The following is a 15531-nucleotide window of genomic DNA, read 5'->3' on the forward strand; positions in this document are numbered from 1 at the left end:
TTGCAGGGTCTTTCCATGATTTTGGCAGGTCACTTGGCCTCTTTGAACCCCAGAGTCCTCGTTGATAAGATTAGAGGTGCCTACAGGTGGCTCACGCCTGTACTCCCAAGACTTTGGGAGGCCGAGGTGGGCAGATCACAAGGTCAGGAGTTCAAGACCAGCCTGGCCAACACAGTGAAACCCCGTCTCTACTAAAAATACAAAAAATTAGCCGGGTGTGGTGGCGGGTGCCTGTAATTCCAGCTACTCGGGAGGCTGAGGAAGGAGAATCATTAGAACCTGGGAAGCGGAGGTTGCAGTGAGCCAAAATCGTGCCATTGCACTCCAGCCTGGGCGACAAGAGTGAAACTCCATCTCAGAAAAAAAAAAAAAAAAAAAGGAAGGAACCAGTGGGGCAAGCAGAGTTAAGATGCTTTGCTAAGTTAAAAAGTCTACTAACTACCAAATCTTGCTGTGGCTTATCCAGAGCTCTCAAAATGCTGCCAATTTATTTTTAAGAAGACCTAAATCCTCATTTTGGCTTTCAGGACACTACGATTTGCCTTCAACCCATGTCTCCAGTCATATATTTTCTTACTATTCTTCAAACATACCTTTTTCTCTTTTCTTCACTCTCCATTATGCTGTTTAAATCTACCTATCTAAATCCATTCCAGACATCCTCTTAAAAACTTGTCCTGGCCAGGCACGGTGGCTCACCCCTGTAATCCCAGCACCTTGAAAGGCCAAGGTGGGCAGATCACTTGAGGCCAGGAGTTTGAGACCAGCCTAGCCAACATGGTGAAAACCTGTCTCTACTAAAAATACAAAAAAAAAAAAAAAAAAAAAAATTAGCCAGGCATGGTGGTATACACCTGTAATCCGAGCTACTCGGGAGGCTGAGGCCTGAGAATCACTTAAGTCAGGGAGATAAAGGTTGTAGTGAGCTGAGATCACACCACTGTACTCCAGCCTGGGCACAGAGTGAGACCTTGTCTCAAAAACAAAAACAAACAAAAAAAAAAACAAACAAAAAACTTGTCCTGATTATATCAGTCTAATGTGACCTCTTACCCCTGAGAATTGCTATATCCCATCACTGTATAACTTATTCCAGCAATTGAAATTAAGATGATAGGAGACCGTGGAGGTTCAGAGCACTGACTCTGGAGCCAGACTGCCTGGGTCTGAATCTTGGCTCCAAGGATGACCTTGGACAAGTCACTTAACTCTTCTGTGCTCCAGTTTCCTCATCTAGAAAACAGGGATGATAATGCCTACTTACAGGGTACTTCTCATGATGAAAGGAACACAAGCAGAAAAATCACCTAGAGCAGTGCCTGTAAGTAGGAAGTCCTAAATAATCACTAGTTATGACCACTGTTATTAATCATATGCTGAACTGTGATAGCTCTTCCACTGTTTCTTTACTGTAATTTTTTTATTGTTTAGCTTATACTAAGTTTATGTGTTAATTCTCCAACTTGACTTTATGTCCTTTGAAGGCAGTCTGCCTTGTGCATAGCAGATATCAGTCATCTTAAATCATTTTTGGAATGAGGCAAGGTCAAGAACAGTACACACAAAATATTTCCTGGTTAGGTTTGACCAAGTCCTGCTGAATTTCAAAAAAAAGGGTCCGTTGTTGAAAAATACTCGTTATTCTTTAAAAGTAACAATTCCAGAGGCAAAAAGTAATGGTTACTGAGAAATCACTTAAATTCTTTATTTTAAAATATGCTAGACAGTTCTGTAAGACTCAGGGATAAGAATGTGTCCAAAAACAATAATGTACTAAAAACTTAAAAACAGTGAGACTTTTCATTTTCTTTCACTTTACCTTGCCGTACTCCAGTTTCAATCCTGGTGGAAGGGTCTGCTCGAGGAGTAGAGAGGTGCACTAATGGGCCAGCCCCAGGCATGAAGTTATTGCTAGGATCTTCTGCATATATTCTAGCTTCGAAGGCATGGCCCTGCAGAGTTATTTCTTCCTGGCTCAAAGGAATCTTCTCTCCTGCTGCAATCTGGCAATAGAATAGTGTTTCTTATGAAATCTACCGTATAGCGGCTACCAGACTTAGTAAATCAATGGTCTTGCTTTTTTTCTAGGTAAAATGTACATTTAGGTTTTGCAATGCAGCCAAATAAAAACTATTATTTTGTCTACTCATTTGAGTATTGGGCAAAACAAAAAATTAAAAAACAGATGCAGCTTGGCAACAGTCTATCATTTGGGGTATTGGAGTTTTTAAATGGCAAAAGCAGGCAAAGTGATGGCTAACTTACAAATATAAAAATCAGTGTTTGTTCAGTATAATCAAAACCAAAATTTCTTACTGGCAACACACTCTCAGTTTTCATTTAAAACATTAGCACTTAATTCCCAAATCAATTTTTAAAAAAAAAATAGTATATTATTAGTGTTTAGGACTAGATTCACAGCCAAGCAAAAAGTGTAGCTGACATTGTCATCCTACGCTGTAATCTTCACCAGTAAGTGGGTGATAAAGCAAAACAGAAAGGGGAAAATGATGGTTTTTCAATTTTGTTATGTTGATATGTACTGCATGATATCAGATTACAAACAGGGTGATCACTATTGTTTGTTGTTACTATAATTATTACTATTTTAGTTATTATGTACCAATACAACAAATCACTGTCTTCAATTAACTAGTATAAATTGGAAATGGCTATTGGAGGACACATTGCACTTTCTCTCTTTACTCTCAAGTTTTTTTCCAAGATGAGAAAATGACAACCTGAGAAAGCAATATAGATACAGGAAAATCTAGACTCTAAGTAACTTAGCATGACATTGAACTAAACCGGTAAGTATAAAAACAGAGGCAAAAGTTTCATTTTTCTGAATCTGTAAATATGAAAGATCAGGATGCACAGCAGTTAAGAATCAAAGGAAATGGAACTAAGTTAAATGCCTTTATGGCAGTATATTTTGAAAACACTTCAGGCTCTGCAGCCAGATTGCCTAGGTTCAAATTTTGCCTCTATACTTACTTTGTCATCTAGACAAGTTTCTTAAGCTTTCCATGCTTCAGAGAAAAGTGTCTGGCATACAGTCAGCACTATGTTACCTATTATCATTCCATCCTTAGGATCTAGAACCAGAAATACCATTTGACCCAGCAATCCCATTACTGGGTATATACCCAAAGGATTATAAATCACTCTACTATAAAGACGCATGCACGTGTATGTTTATTGCAGCACTGTTCACAATAGACTTGGAACCAGTTTTTTAATGTTTTAATAAATAATTCCGGGTTGGGTGTGGTGGCTCATGCCTGTAATCCCAGCAATTTGGGAGGCCGAGGCAGGCAGATCACCTGAGGTCAGGAATTCAAGACCAGCCTGGCCAACATGGTGAAACCCCATCTCTACTAAAAACACAAAAATTAGCCGGGCATGGTGGCACACGCCTTAATCCCAGCTACACAGGAGGCTGAGGCAGGAGAATTGCTTGAAGCTGGGAGGTGGAGGTTGCAGTGAGCTATCACGTCATTGCACTCCAGCCTGGGCAAAAAGAGCAAAACTCTGTCTCTTATGTTCACCTTGACTTGTCTTTGCCTGTCCATTTTCCTCCAAGCTTGGCTTCCACTTGAGCCCAGAAGAGACAGGCCCCAATCATGCCTCTGGGTCTTTGGAGATATGTGTCATTTGAGTTCTCTCAGGCTGACACTGGCTCTCCGGAACCCCTAACCTTGACATTTTCACCAGCTTTCCCTGAACACTGTTAACTATCTGTATCTGCAGCCTGAACCCAGGACACTTACATCAGTCATCATTCAACCCTTGTTCTAGGAAGGCTTGACTGCACAGGCAGGTCCTCGAGCTTAGACTCTTGACTCACCAAATGGTGAGCCCCTTTGTTTTACCTCTGTTTGAAGGCCAGATGCCAAATGCCTTGAACTCTATAAACCAGGTCCAGCAGCTTCCCTAAGTTCTAGTGTCCCTCCCTAGATGATAAAAGCTGGCTTCTCTTTCTGAAGAGCCTTGACAAGCTCTTACAAGAAATAAATGTCTGCTGGTTTCCTTAATACCCAAAAGCTTTCTCCTTCCTTAATCCTTAGAAACCTTTTTTTCTCTTATGATTTCCAAAGTTGAAACTCTCTTGATTTACTGCTTCAGAAAAATTATCCTCCTTTTCCTTGAATTCTGGAAATATAAACACTCCTTCCAGAAGTTTCCAAAGCCACTACAGTTTTTCTTGACACTCACTAAAACTTACTAGCTTGCTGTGCCTGGTTTTCATTAACACCCTAGGATATAGAGCCCTAGAAGAACCTTTTGGCTCAATTAAAACCACCAATCACCCCCAAGGAACCAAAAAAAGGAGTATCATATTATTATCTACAGAAGTTCTGAAGAGATAAAATTACCAAAATAATCAAGACTTTAGTATCACACCATGAAAAAAACAATTTAGATGCAGGATATATAAGGAAGCAAGAATCCTACATATAGCAGGACCGTCTACATTACTTAACACATTTTTTTCATGTTAGGAAAAAGAAGGCTAAAGTAAAATCCATTGTTCTTATGAGAACAAAAAGAGACTAAGCTATTATTAATATTTGAGAAGTATGTTTTGTGGAATTCTGGTTTATACCAGTGCTTCTCAAACTATCCATAGTAAAAGAACAGTTATAAACTTACATGTTTGAAAAATACAGTAGGCATGTCATAGCAATGCCAAAATGCTTTAAAAGTTTCCAAACATTTACTCTGAATGAACATTTACTCATGGGCCGGCAACAGCCATAAATCCGCACTTTACTTGGATCATTCTAGACCATCTCCTTGGCTCTTCATTCCCAACTCTGCCTTAGCTCATTTCGTCTTGCCTAGTATCTGCCCTGATCTGAAACCGAATGATGGCCTGGCCCAGAATGCTGTGGCCTTAGGTAGACCATAAGGCTTTGACCTTGAGGTGATGTGGTTGTGAGCAAGCCCCTGTGACACAATCTCACCTGCTGGCTGCCCGGGCCTAGGGGGAAGTGAATCTGAGTCCCTAAAGTGCCAAAAAAAAGCTACAGCATCAAAAGTTGCTTCACTTTTTACCTCCCATCTTCCTGTCCTCATAACCACCAAGAACTGAACCCTGTCCAAAATGACACCTGTTTTAGGAGGCCAGAAGGTAGTAACCTATTCTCAAGACTGTTTTGTTGTTGTTGTTGTTGTTGTTGTTGAATTATAGATTCAGGTGGTACACGTGAATGTTTGCTACGTGGGTATTTTGCATAATGCTGGGATTTGGGCTTCTGATGAACCCATCACTCAAACAGTGAACATGGTACCATTTAGGTAGTTTTTCAGCCCTCACATCCCTCCCATCAAGACTGATCTTTTTTTTTTTTTTTTTAAGATGGAGTGCCCAGGCTGGAATGCAGTGGCGTGATCTCAGCTCACTGCAACCTCTGCCTCCCAGGCTCAAGTGATTCTCCTGCCTCAGCCTCCTGAGTACCGGGGACTACAGGCACCCGGCACCACGCCCGGCTAATTTTTGTATTTTTGGTAGAGACAGGGTTTCACCACATTGGCCAGGCTGGTCTCGAACTCCTGACCTCAGGTGATCCACCTGCCTTGGCCTGCCAAAGTGCTGGGACTACAGGCTTGAGCCACCGCACCCAGCCAAGGCTGATCTTTAATAGAAAAAATATTCTCACTCTAAGCTGCCACTCCACCAAGTCAGTTCCTGTGATCATCTCAGTAACAGGATGTTCCACTTGCAGCCTTGTATTCATCTCCATGAAATAGAAATTATGTTTCGAGTCCATAATAAACTCCACAGTCCCTAAAAGGTAAAAAACAATGGTTATATTCAGTAGTGTATAATCAGTAGCAAACCAAAATCTTCCATGATGCATCACATCAAGTTTTACCGCTGTCTTCATTCAATGGTAACACTTTGCATTTTATGAAGAAAACATCTCGCATTTGCAGCAGCATATGAATCTTAGTCAAAAATAGAGAGCTGCATGAAATTTGGCAACGGAAAAGTATATTTGGGGTTGTGAGCAAATGGTAAGCCCAAATTATGAATCCGTTTCAGCTTGTAACAGTGAGAACAAGGGTGGACCACATGTTACTGCCTCAGAGCACCAAGATCCTGGGAGCCTCATACCATGACATCCCATCTCACCCTAACCCCATGGAGAAAAAGAAAACTTTTTTTTCCCTGATTGTGGGCTCCTAGGAATTTCTTTTTAAAGTCCTTTTGCTGGTAACCCATTGAAAGATTGTTTGGCAACTAAACCTTATGTTAATGTCTATTGGCATTCTATTAAGCTCTAAAAAATTTCCCCTAACTTTATTAAGGTTTAATTTTAGACAACAAACTGTAACTATTTTAAGTGTAGGCATGTGATTTAGCAATTGAATACAATCACAGAACCACAATGAAACTACAGAACATTTCCATCATCCAAAAAGTTCCCTTGTTCCCATTTGGAATCAGTCCCTTCACTAAACCCTGGGATCCAGGAAACCACCAATCTGCTTTCTGTCACTATAGTTTTTCTAGAATTTTATATAAATGAAATCATATAGTTTGTAGTCTTCTGTGTTTCTGTGTTTTTCTCTTAGCTTAAAGTGAATACAATGTAAAGTTGTTTTTAAAAGTGTGGTCACAACCCATTAGTGGATTTTAAAATCAATTTTTTTTTTTTTTTTAAGACGGAATCTCACTCTGTCATCCAGGCTGGGGTGCAATGGCGTGATCTTGGCTCACTGCAACCTCTGCCTCCCGGGTTCAAGCGATTCTTCCACCTCAGCCTCCTGAGTAGATGGGACCACAGGCGCACACCACTATGTCCAGCTAATTTTTTATATTTTTAGTAGAGATGGGGTTTCACCATGTTGACCAGGCTGGTCTTGAACTCCTGACCTCAAGTGATCCACCTGCCTCAGCCTCCCAGAGTGCTGGGATTACAGGTGTGAGCCACTGTGCCCAGCTTAAAATCAATTTGAAAATCAATCTGATCCGGCATCTAAGGAGCTTAGAAGCTGCCACTCTGTCCTATCAAGTAAAAAGCTGAACAAGCTGAAAATCAACAATTTTTAAATTTGTCAGAGAAATCAGGTCACAGGGCAAGCTGCTTGTCCTCAGAACCAGAGAGACAGACAACTGACAGGCAGATACAGAGATGCCATGAGGAGAAGCCTGAGCTGTAATTGACAAATTCCTGGTAGCTCAGTGTGGACAACTCTGAGAGTTAAAAACTCCAAGGCGACCCAGTTACAGGAGGACCTCACACTTTTGTGAGTTTTACCTCCAGGAGCTCTACCAGGTCTTCACAGTGAATATCAGAGAAAAATCCTCCCATGCTTCCAGCTCAGAAGGGAAATGAAACCACTTTGAAATACACCAAAACATTCAAGGTTTACCCTTGAGAAAAACTATTTTATCAGAGCCTAAACGATTGGGATTTTATCAGAGCCTAACCTCACTGGGGGAGGAGAAATACCCAACTCCAGCCTTTGCCAGACATCCTGTCCATCCTAAGGGGTGGGGGAAAACAAAACAAAAACATACCGGGAAGCACTGGTGAAGTTCACACACCAGGGGCACAGGCTCAGCAAGACTTGAGATCTGATCATGGGACAATAGAACATGCTCCCTCCAGCCTTATCACATTACCAAAGGCCTGTTTAGCAAAATTCTCTTTACCCAGTACACCATGTCCATCTTTCGACAAAAAATTACAAGGCATACTAAAAGGCAAAAAACACAGTTTGAAGAGACTGAAGAAGCATCAGGTATGGCAGGAATGTTAGAATTATCAGACACAGAAATTCTAAACTGTGATCAACAGGCTAAGGGCTTTAATGAAAAAAGTAGACAACATGCAAGAACAGATAGATAATGTAAGCAGAGAGGTGAAAATTCTAAGAAAGAATAAAAAGGAAATGCTAGAATTGAAAAAAAAACCATAACCCTAATAGAAATGAAGCATGCTTTGGTGGGCTCATTAGTACGTTGGGTATGGCGGGGAAAGAACCTCTGAACTTGAGGATATGACAACAGAAACTTCCAATTCTGAAAAACAGCGAGAAAAAAAACCTTAAACAGAACAATACCTAGCACTGCAAGACAACTACAAAAGGTATTAACTACGCAGAACGAGAATACCAGAAGGAGAAGAAAGGAAGGAACAGAAGTAATATTTGAAACAATAATAACATGTTACTGCATACTGTAGGCAACTATAACACAGTGGTAAGTATTTGTGTATCTACATATATCTAAACCTAAAGAAAGTAATGCATTGTACTATGATGTTACAGTTGCCACAATGTCACTGGATAGGAATTTTTCGGCTGCATTTTAAACTTATGGAACCATTGTTATATTGAATAAAATGGTGTTATGCAGCATATGACTGTACTTGATATGCTAAAAAAGGAGAGGAAATTGGATCATAGAAGATGCTCAATTAAAACCATGAAAGGCAGAAAAAGTCTGAAAGATAAAAATAGGAACAAACAAGGGGAATAAATAGAAAACAATAATAAATATGGTAAATATTAATCAAAGTATATTAATAATCACTTTAAATGTTGATGTCTAAATATACCAATTAAAAGACAGAGATTGTTGGAGTAGATTAAAAAACAAAAGACAAATATATGTTATCTACAAGAAATCCACTTTAAAGACTTATAGACTTAAAGTAAAAACAGACAAAGATAGAATATGCTAACACCAAAGAAAGTGCGAGTAGCCATCTTAATTTTAGAGTAAACTTCAGAGCAGGGAAAGTTATCAGGGATAAGGAGGGGCATTAAACAATGATAAATCATGCTGTTATAAAGACACATGCACACGTATGTTTATTGCAGCATTATTCACAATAGCAAAGACTTGGAACCAACCCAAATGTCCAACAATGATAGACTGGATTAAGAAAATGTGGCACATACACACCATGGAATATTATGCAGCCATAAAAAATGATGAGTTCATGTCCTTTGTAGGGACATGGATGAAATTGGAAATCATCATTCTCAGTAAACTATCGCAAGAACAAAAAACCAAACACCGCATATTCTCACTCGTAGGTGGGAATTGAACAATGAGAACACATGGACACAGGAAGGGGAACATCACACTCTGGGGACTGTTGTGGGGTGGGGGGAGGGGGGAGGGATAGCATTGGGAGATATATCTAATGCTAGATGACGAGTTGGTGGGTGCAGCGCACCAGCATGGCACATGTATACATATGTAACTAACCTGCACAATGTGCACATGTACCCTAAAACTTAAAGTATAATAAAAAAAAAAGATAAAGGGGTAGACATAACAATTTTTAACATGCATGTACCTAACAACAGAGCATAAAATATATGTAGCAAAAAAGAATTGTAAGGAGAAATAGATTAATTCACTATTACAGTTGGAGACTTTAACACCCATCTGTTATTAAATAGATATGGATGATCCAGCAGGCAGAAAATCACTAAGGACATAGTTGAATTCAACAACACCATCAATCAACTGGATACAACTGTCATCTATAGACTATTTCATCCAACAACAGCAGAACACATTCTCAAGCTAGAAAGGAATATTCACCAGGATAGACCACATTCTGGACCATAAACCACATCTTAACAAATTTAAAAGAATATAAATCATAACAGTGTCTGCTCTCAGAACATAACAGAATTAAACTAGAAATCACTAACAGAAGGATATCTGGAAAATCCTAAGATATTTGGATATTAAACAACACACTTCTAAATGACACCTGAATCAATAAAGAAATCTCAAGAAAAAATTTAAAATATTTTCAACTAAATAAAAATACAACGTTCAAAATTTGTAGAATGCATCAAAAGCAGTGCTTAGTGGGAAATTTATAGCATTGAATGTATGTATTAGAAAAGAAAATACCAAAATCAAGAATCTAAGCTTATATTGTAATTAATGAGAAGAGAACAGCAAATTAAATCCAAAGTAAGCAGAAGAAATAATAAAAATTAAAGCAAAAATTAATGAAATTGAAAATAGAAAATCAATAGAAAAAAATCACCAAAACCCAAACCGGTTCCTTGAAAAGATCAATAAAATCAGTAACCTTGGCCACAGCGGGTGGCTCATAAGGTCAAGAGATCAAGACCATCCTGGCCAAGATGGTGAAACCCATCTCCACTAAAAAAATATAAAAATTAGCTGGGTGTAGTGGCGTGCACCTGTAGTTCCCAGCTACTCGGGAGGCTGAGGCAGGAGAATTGCTTGAACCCAGGAGGCGGAGGTTGCAGTGAGCCAAGATCTCACCATTGCACTCCAGCCTGGCGACAGAGTGAGACTTTGTTTCAAAAAAAATAAAAAAGAAAAGAAAAGAAACAAAAACACAATAACCTTTAGCCAAGTTAACTAAGAAAAAAAGAAGAGAAAAAACACAAATTGCTAGTAACGGAACAAAAAGAGGTCTATTACTACAGGTCCCATGGACATTAAAATGATAATAAAGAAATATTACGAATAATTCTATGCCCACAAATTTGATAACCGAGATGAAATGAACCAATTCCTTCAAAGACACAATCTGTCAAAACTCCTACAAGAAAGAGAGAACCTAGGGCCAGGTGCAGTGGCTCATGTGTGTAATCCCAACACTTTGGGAGGCCAAGGTGGGAAGACTGCTTGAGCTCAGGGGTTTGAGACCAGCCTTGGCAATACAGGGGGACCCTGTCTCTACTAAAAATTTAAAAATTAGCTGAGTGTTGTGGCACATGCCTGTAGTTCCAGCTACTTGGGAGGCTGAGGTGGGAAGATCACTTGAGTCCAGGAAGTGGAGGTTGCAGTGAGCATAGGCCAGGTATGGTGGCTCACGCCTATAATCCCAGCACTGTGGGAGGCCATGGCAGGATCCCTTGGGGCCAAGAGTCTAAGACCAGCCTGGGCAATATGAGACCCTGTCTCTATAAAATTAAATTAAAAAAAGAGAAATAATCTGAATAGCTATATTTATTAAAGAGATTGAGTCAATAATTAATAACCTTCCAAAACAGAAAGCACAAAGCCAGCTGAGTATAATATAACCTAGACAAGCTTGAGTATGGTGATGACTTTTTATATACAACACCAAAGGCATGATCTACAAATAACTGATATACTGGACTTCATTAAAACTTAAAACTTCTGCTCTGTGAAAAGGAAAGTCGGCCGGGCGCGGTGGCTCAAGCCTGTAATTCCAGCACTTTGGGAGGCTGAGGTGGGCGGATGACCTGAGGTCAAGAGTTTGAGATCAGCCTGGCTAAAGTGGTGAAACCCCGCCTCTACTAAAAATGCAAAAAAGTAGCTGGGTGTCTGATGGCGCGTGCCTGTAATCCCAGCTACTCAGGGGGCTGGGACAGGAGAATCATTTGAACCTGGGAGGCGGAGGTTGCTGTGAGCCGAGATCACACCATTGCATTCCAGCCTGGGAGACAGAGTGAGACTCTGTCTCAAAAAAAAAAAAAAAAAAAAAAAAAAAAAAAAAAAAAGAAAGGGAAAGTTGAGAAGTGAAGACAAGCCTCAGACTGACAGTGTTTGCAAAGGCACATCTGATAAAGAACTGTCATTCAAAATATACAAAGAACTCTTAAAACTCAACAATAGGAAAATAAACAATCTGATTAAAAAATGGGTGAAAGACCTGAACAGACACTTCATCAAAGAAGATATAAAGATGGCAAGTATGCATATGAAAAGATGTTCAACACTGTATGTCATTAGGGAAGTGCAAATTAAAACAATGAGATACCAAATGGCCCGAATCCAAAACACTGACATCACCAAAAAGCTGGAGAGGATTTGGAGCAACAGGAAACCTCTTTTGTTGCTGACAGGAATGCAAAATAGTACAGTCACTTTAGAAGAGAGTTTGTCAGTTTCTTCCAAAACTAAATATTCTTTTACCATGTGACCCAGTAGCACACTCCTTAGTATTCACCCAAATAAACTAAAAAATTATGTCCATAAAAAAGCCTGTTTTCAGGGTGTTTATAGCAGCTTTATTCATAATTGCCAAAACTTGGAAGCAACCAAGATGTCCTTCAGTAGCTGAATAGATAATAAACTCTGAGACATCGAGGCAACAAAATATTATTCAGCATAAAAAAGAAATGAGCTATCAAGCCATGAAAAGACATGGAGGAAACTTAAATGCATATTATAAAGAAGCCAATCGGAAAAGGCTACATACTGCATGATTCCAGCTATCTGAAATTCTTGAAAAGGCAAAACTATGGAGGCAGTAAAAACATGAGTGGCTGCCGGGGTTTAGGGGGAATGAAGGGATGAATAGACAGAGCACAGAGGATATTTAGGGCACTGAAACTATTCTATACCATAGTACAATGGTGGATACATATCATTATACATTTGTCAAAACTCACACAATGTACAACACCAAGAGTGAGCCCTAATGTAAACTATGGACTTGGGTGATAATGATGTGTCAATGTAGGGTCACTGAATGTAACAAACTTGCCTCTCTGGTGCAGGGATGTTGATACTGTGGGAGCTTGTGTGTTGGGGGGTGTCCAAGTGGGGGACGGGGTATATGGGAATTCTCTGTACCTTTTGCTCAATTTTGCTGTAGGCTTAAAACTGCTCTAAAAGAGAAAGTTTATTAGCCATAAAGAAGTAAAAAAATCAATCTAGTGATTTTAAAATAGAATACAAAATATCAAAACTCATATAATTAAGACAAGTACTGTTTAATGAAACATTTGTTTCAAATATATATGTATGTAAAAATAAACATTTATGTGTACATACTAAGTCTCAATATAAAATGTATTTCTTACTGTGAATATGGTCAAAACAGCTTGAAAGCAACTGATTTAAAAGTTGTGTTTCTCTTGCCTTCTAAAACATAAATTAATCACTGTTACGTCTCTTCCATTAGAAGCAAATCTTAACCTACCTGCTCCAACATAATTTACAGCTTTAGCAGCTCTGACTGCAGCTTCTCCCAGCTTTTTTCTTACTTCAGATTTAATACCAGGCTATGAAAAAAATATGTAAATAAATCTCCATTAGTAGCTTGCCTTACTAGAAATTCCATTAAAATTCAATTCAGTCAGGTGCCACATAATGACGTTTCTCAGTCAACAACAGACCACATATACAACAGTTGTCCCATAAGATTATAATGGAGCTGAAAAATCCCTATCACCTAGTGACACTGTAGCTGTCATAACATCACAGCACAGTCATTACTCATGTGTTTTGTGGTGAGGCTGGTGTAAACAAAACGACTTCACTGCCATTATACAAAAGTATAGCACAATCGGCCAGGTGCGGTGGCTCATGCCTGTAATCCCAGCACTTTGGGAGGCTGAGGCGGGCGGATCACAAGGTCAGGAGATTGAGACCACCCTGGCTAACACAGTGAAACCCCATCTCTACTAAAAATGCAAAGAAAATTAGCCAGGCGTGGTGGCGGGCGCCTGTAGTCCCAGCTACTCAGGAGGCTGAGGCAGAAGAATGGCATGAACCTGGGAGGCGGAGCTTGCAGTGAGCCGAGATCACGCCACTGTACTCCAGCCTGGGTGACAGAGTGAGACTTCATCTCAAAAAAAAAAATACAGCCCAATCATGTGCCGTATATAATACTTCATAATACAACTACACTATTGTTTTTTTAATTTACTATACTATACAATTTTTATAGTTATTTTAAAGTGTATCCCTTTTACTTAAAAAAAAAAGTTAACTGTAAAACAGCCTCAGACAGTTCCTTCAGGAGATATTTCAGAAGAAAGCATTGTTATCATAGAAGATGACAGCTCCATAGATGTTATTGACCCTGAAAACTTTTATTGGGACAAGATGTGGAGAAAAGACAGTGACATTGATGATCCTGATTCTGTTTAGGTCTAGTCTAATGGGTGTGTTTGTATCTTCATTTTTAACAGAAAAGGTTAAAAAGTTAAAACAGGCCGGGTGTGGTGGCTCACCCCTGTAATCCCAACACTTTGGGAGGCCGAGACGGGTGAAGCACTTGAGCCCAGGAGATTGATACCAGCCTGGCAAGAATCAAACCATGGAGCAACATGGCAAGACCCTGTCTCTACAAAAATAAAAAAATTGGCCAGGCATGATAGCACACACCTATAGTTCCAGCCACTCAGGAGGCTGAGGTGGGAGGATCACTTGAGCCCAAGAGGTCAGGGGTCTAGTGAGCCATGTTTGTGCCACTGCACTCCAGCCTGGGTGACACAGCAAGACCCCATCTCAAAAAATTTTAATTTAATTTAAAAATTTAAAAATAGGGGACAGGCACGGTGGCTCATGCCTGTAATCCCAGCAGTTCGGGAGGCCAAGGTGGGCAGATCACGAAGTCAGGAGTTCGAGACCAGCCTGGCCAACATAGTGAAACCCCATCTCTACTAAAAATACAAAAATTAGCCAGGTGTGGTGGCAGGTGCCTGTAGTCCCAGCTACTCTGGAGGCTGAGGCAGGAGAATCACTTGAACCCAGGAGGCAGAGGCTGCAGTGAGCCAAGACTGCACCACTGCACTCCAGCCTAGGCTACAGAGTGAGACTCTGTCTCAAAAACAAAAAAACAAAAAAACAAAAAAAAATTAAAAAACAGGAAAAAGCTTATAGAATTAAGGCTATAAAGAAATTTTTTTTTTTTTTTTTTTTGAGATGGAGTCTCACTCTGTTGCCCAGGCTGGAGTGCAGTGGTATGATCTCGGCTCACTGCAACCTCTGCCTCCCAGGTTGTTTTAAGCAATTTTCCTGTCTCAGCCTCCTGAGTAGCTGGGATTACAGGCGCCTGCCACCACACCCAGATAATTTTTATATTTTTAGTAAAGACAGGGTTTCAGCATGTTGGCCAGGCTGGTCTCGAAGTCCTGATCTCAAGTGATCCACCCATCTCAGCCTCCCAAAGCCCTGGGATTACAGGTATGAGCCACCATACCCAGCCAAGAAGAATTATTTTTTTTTTTTGAGAGGAGTCTTGCTCTGTCACCCAGGCTGGAGTGCAGTGGCGCGATCTCGGCTCACTGCAAGCTCCGCCTCCTGGGTTCAGGCCATTCTCCTGCCTCAGCCTCCTGAGTAGCTGGGACTACAGGTGCCCGCCACCATGCCCGGCTATTATTTTTGTATTTTTAGTAGAGACGGGGTTTCACTGTGTTAGCCGGGATGGTCTCGATCTCCTGACCTCGTGATTCACCCGTCTCAGCCTCCCAAAGTGCTGGGATTACAGGTGTAAGCCACCACGCCCGGCCTAGAAAAAATATTTTTGTATGTCTGCATAATGTGTTTGTGTTTTAAGCTAAGTATTATTAAAAAGAGTCAAAAGTGAAAAAAAAATTTTAAAGTTTATAAAGCAAAAAAGTTATAGCAAGCTAAGGCTAATTTATTAAATAAAAATATTTTTTATAAATTTAATTGGCTGTAAGTATACAGTGTTTACCAAGTGTACAGTGATGTACTAGGTCTTCACATTCACTCACTATCCCACCCAGAGCAACTGAAAATCTTGCAGGCTCCATTCATGGTAAGTATTCCATATAGGAGGT

At 40.0% G+C, this 15531-nt stretch overlaps 1 protein-coding gene across 11 annotated transcripts in view; it reads right to left on the reverse strand.

Moving 5' to 3' along the window:
- The window catches only part of MCCC1 (methylcrotonyl-CoA carboxylase subunit 1), a 102052-nt gene that overhangs the window by 41774 nt on the left and 44747 nt on the right, over positions 1-15531 (reverse strand). For all 11 annotated transcript variants that reach the window (XR_010133017.1, XM_019024419.4, XM_055381948.2 and 8 more), the window contains 3 exons: positions 12921-13002; positions 5667-5794; positions 1820-2003 (listed from right to left, as the gene is read on the reverse strand). Coding sequence is in view for 10 of the 11 variants with exons in the window: in XM_019024419.4 (XP_018879964.3) it covers positions 1820-2003; positions 5667-5794; positions 12921-13002 (394 nt within the window). In the remaining variant the exon portion in view is untranslated. The remainder of the gene's footprint in view (positions 1-1819; positions 2004-5666; positions 5795-12920; positions 13003-15531) is intronic.

Source organism: Gorilla gorilla, chromosome 2 (genome assembly GCF_029281585.2).
Source record: "Gorilla gorilla gorilla isolate KB3781 chromosome 2, NHGRI_mGorGor1-v2.1_pri, whole genome shotgun sequence".
Classification (NCBI taxonomy): domain Eukaryota; kingdom Metazoa; phylum Chordata; class Mammalia; order Primates; family Hominidae; genus Gorilla; species Gorilla gorilla.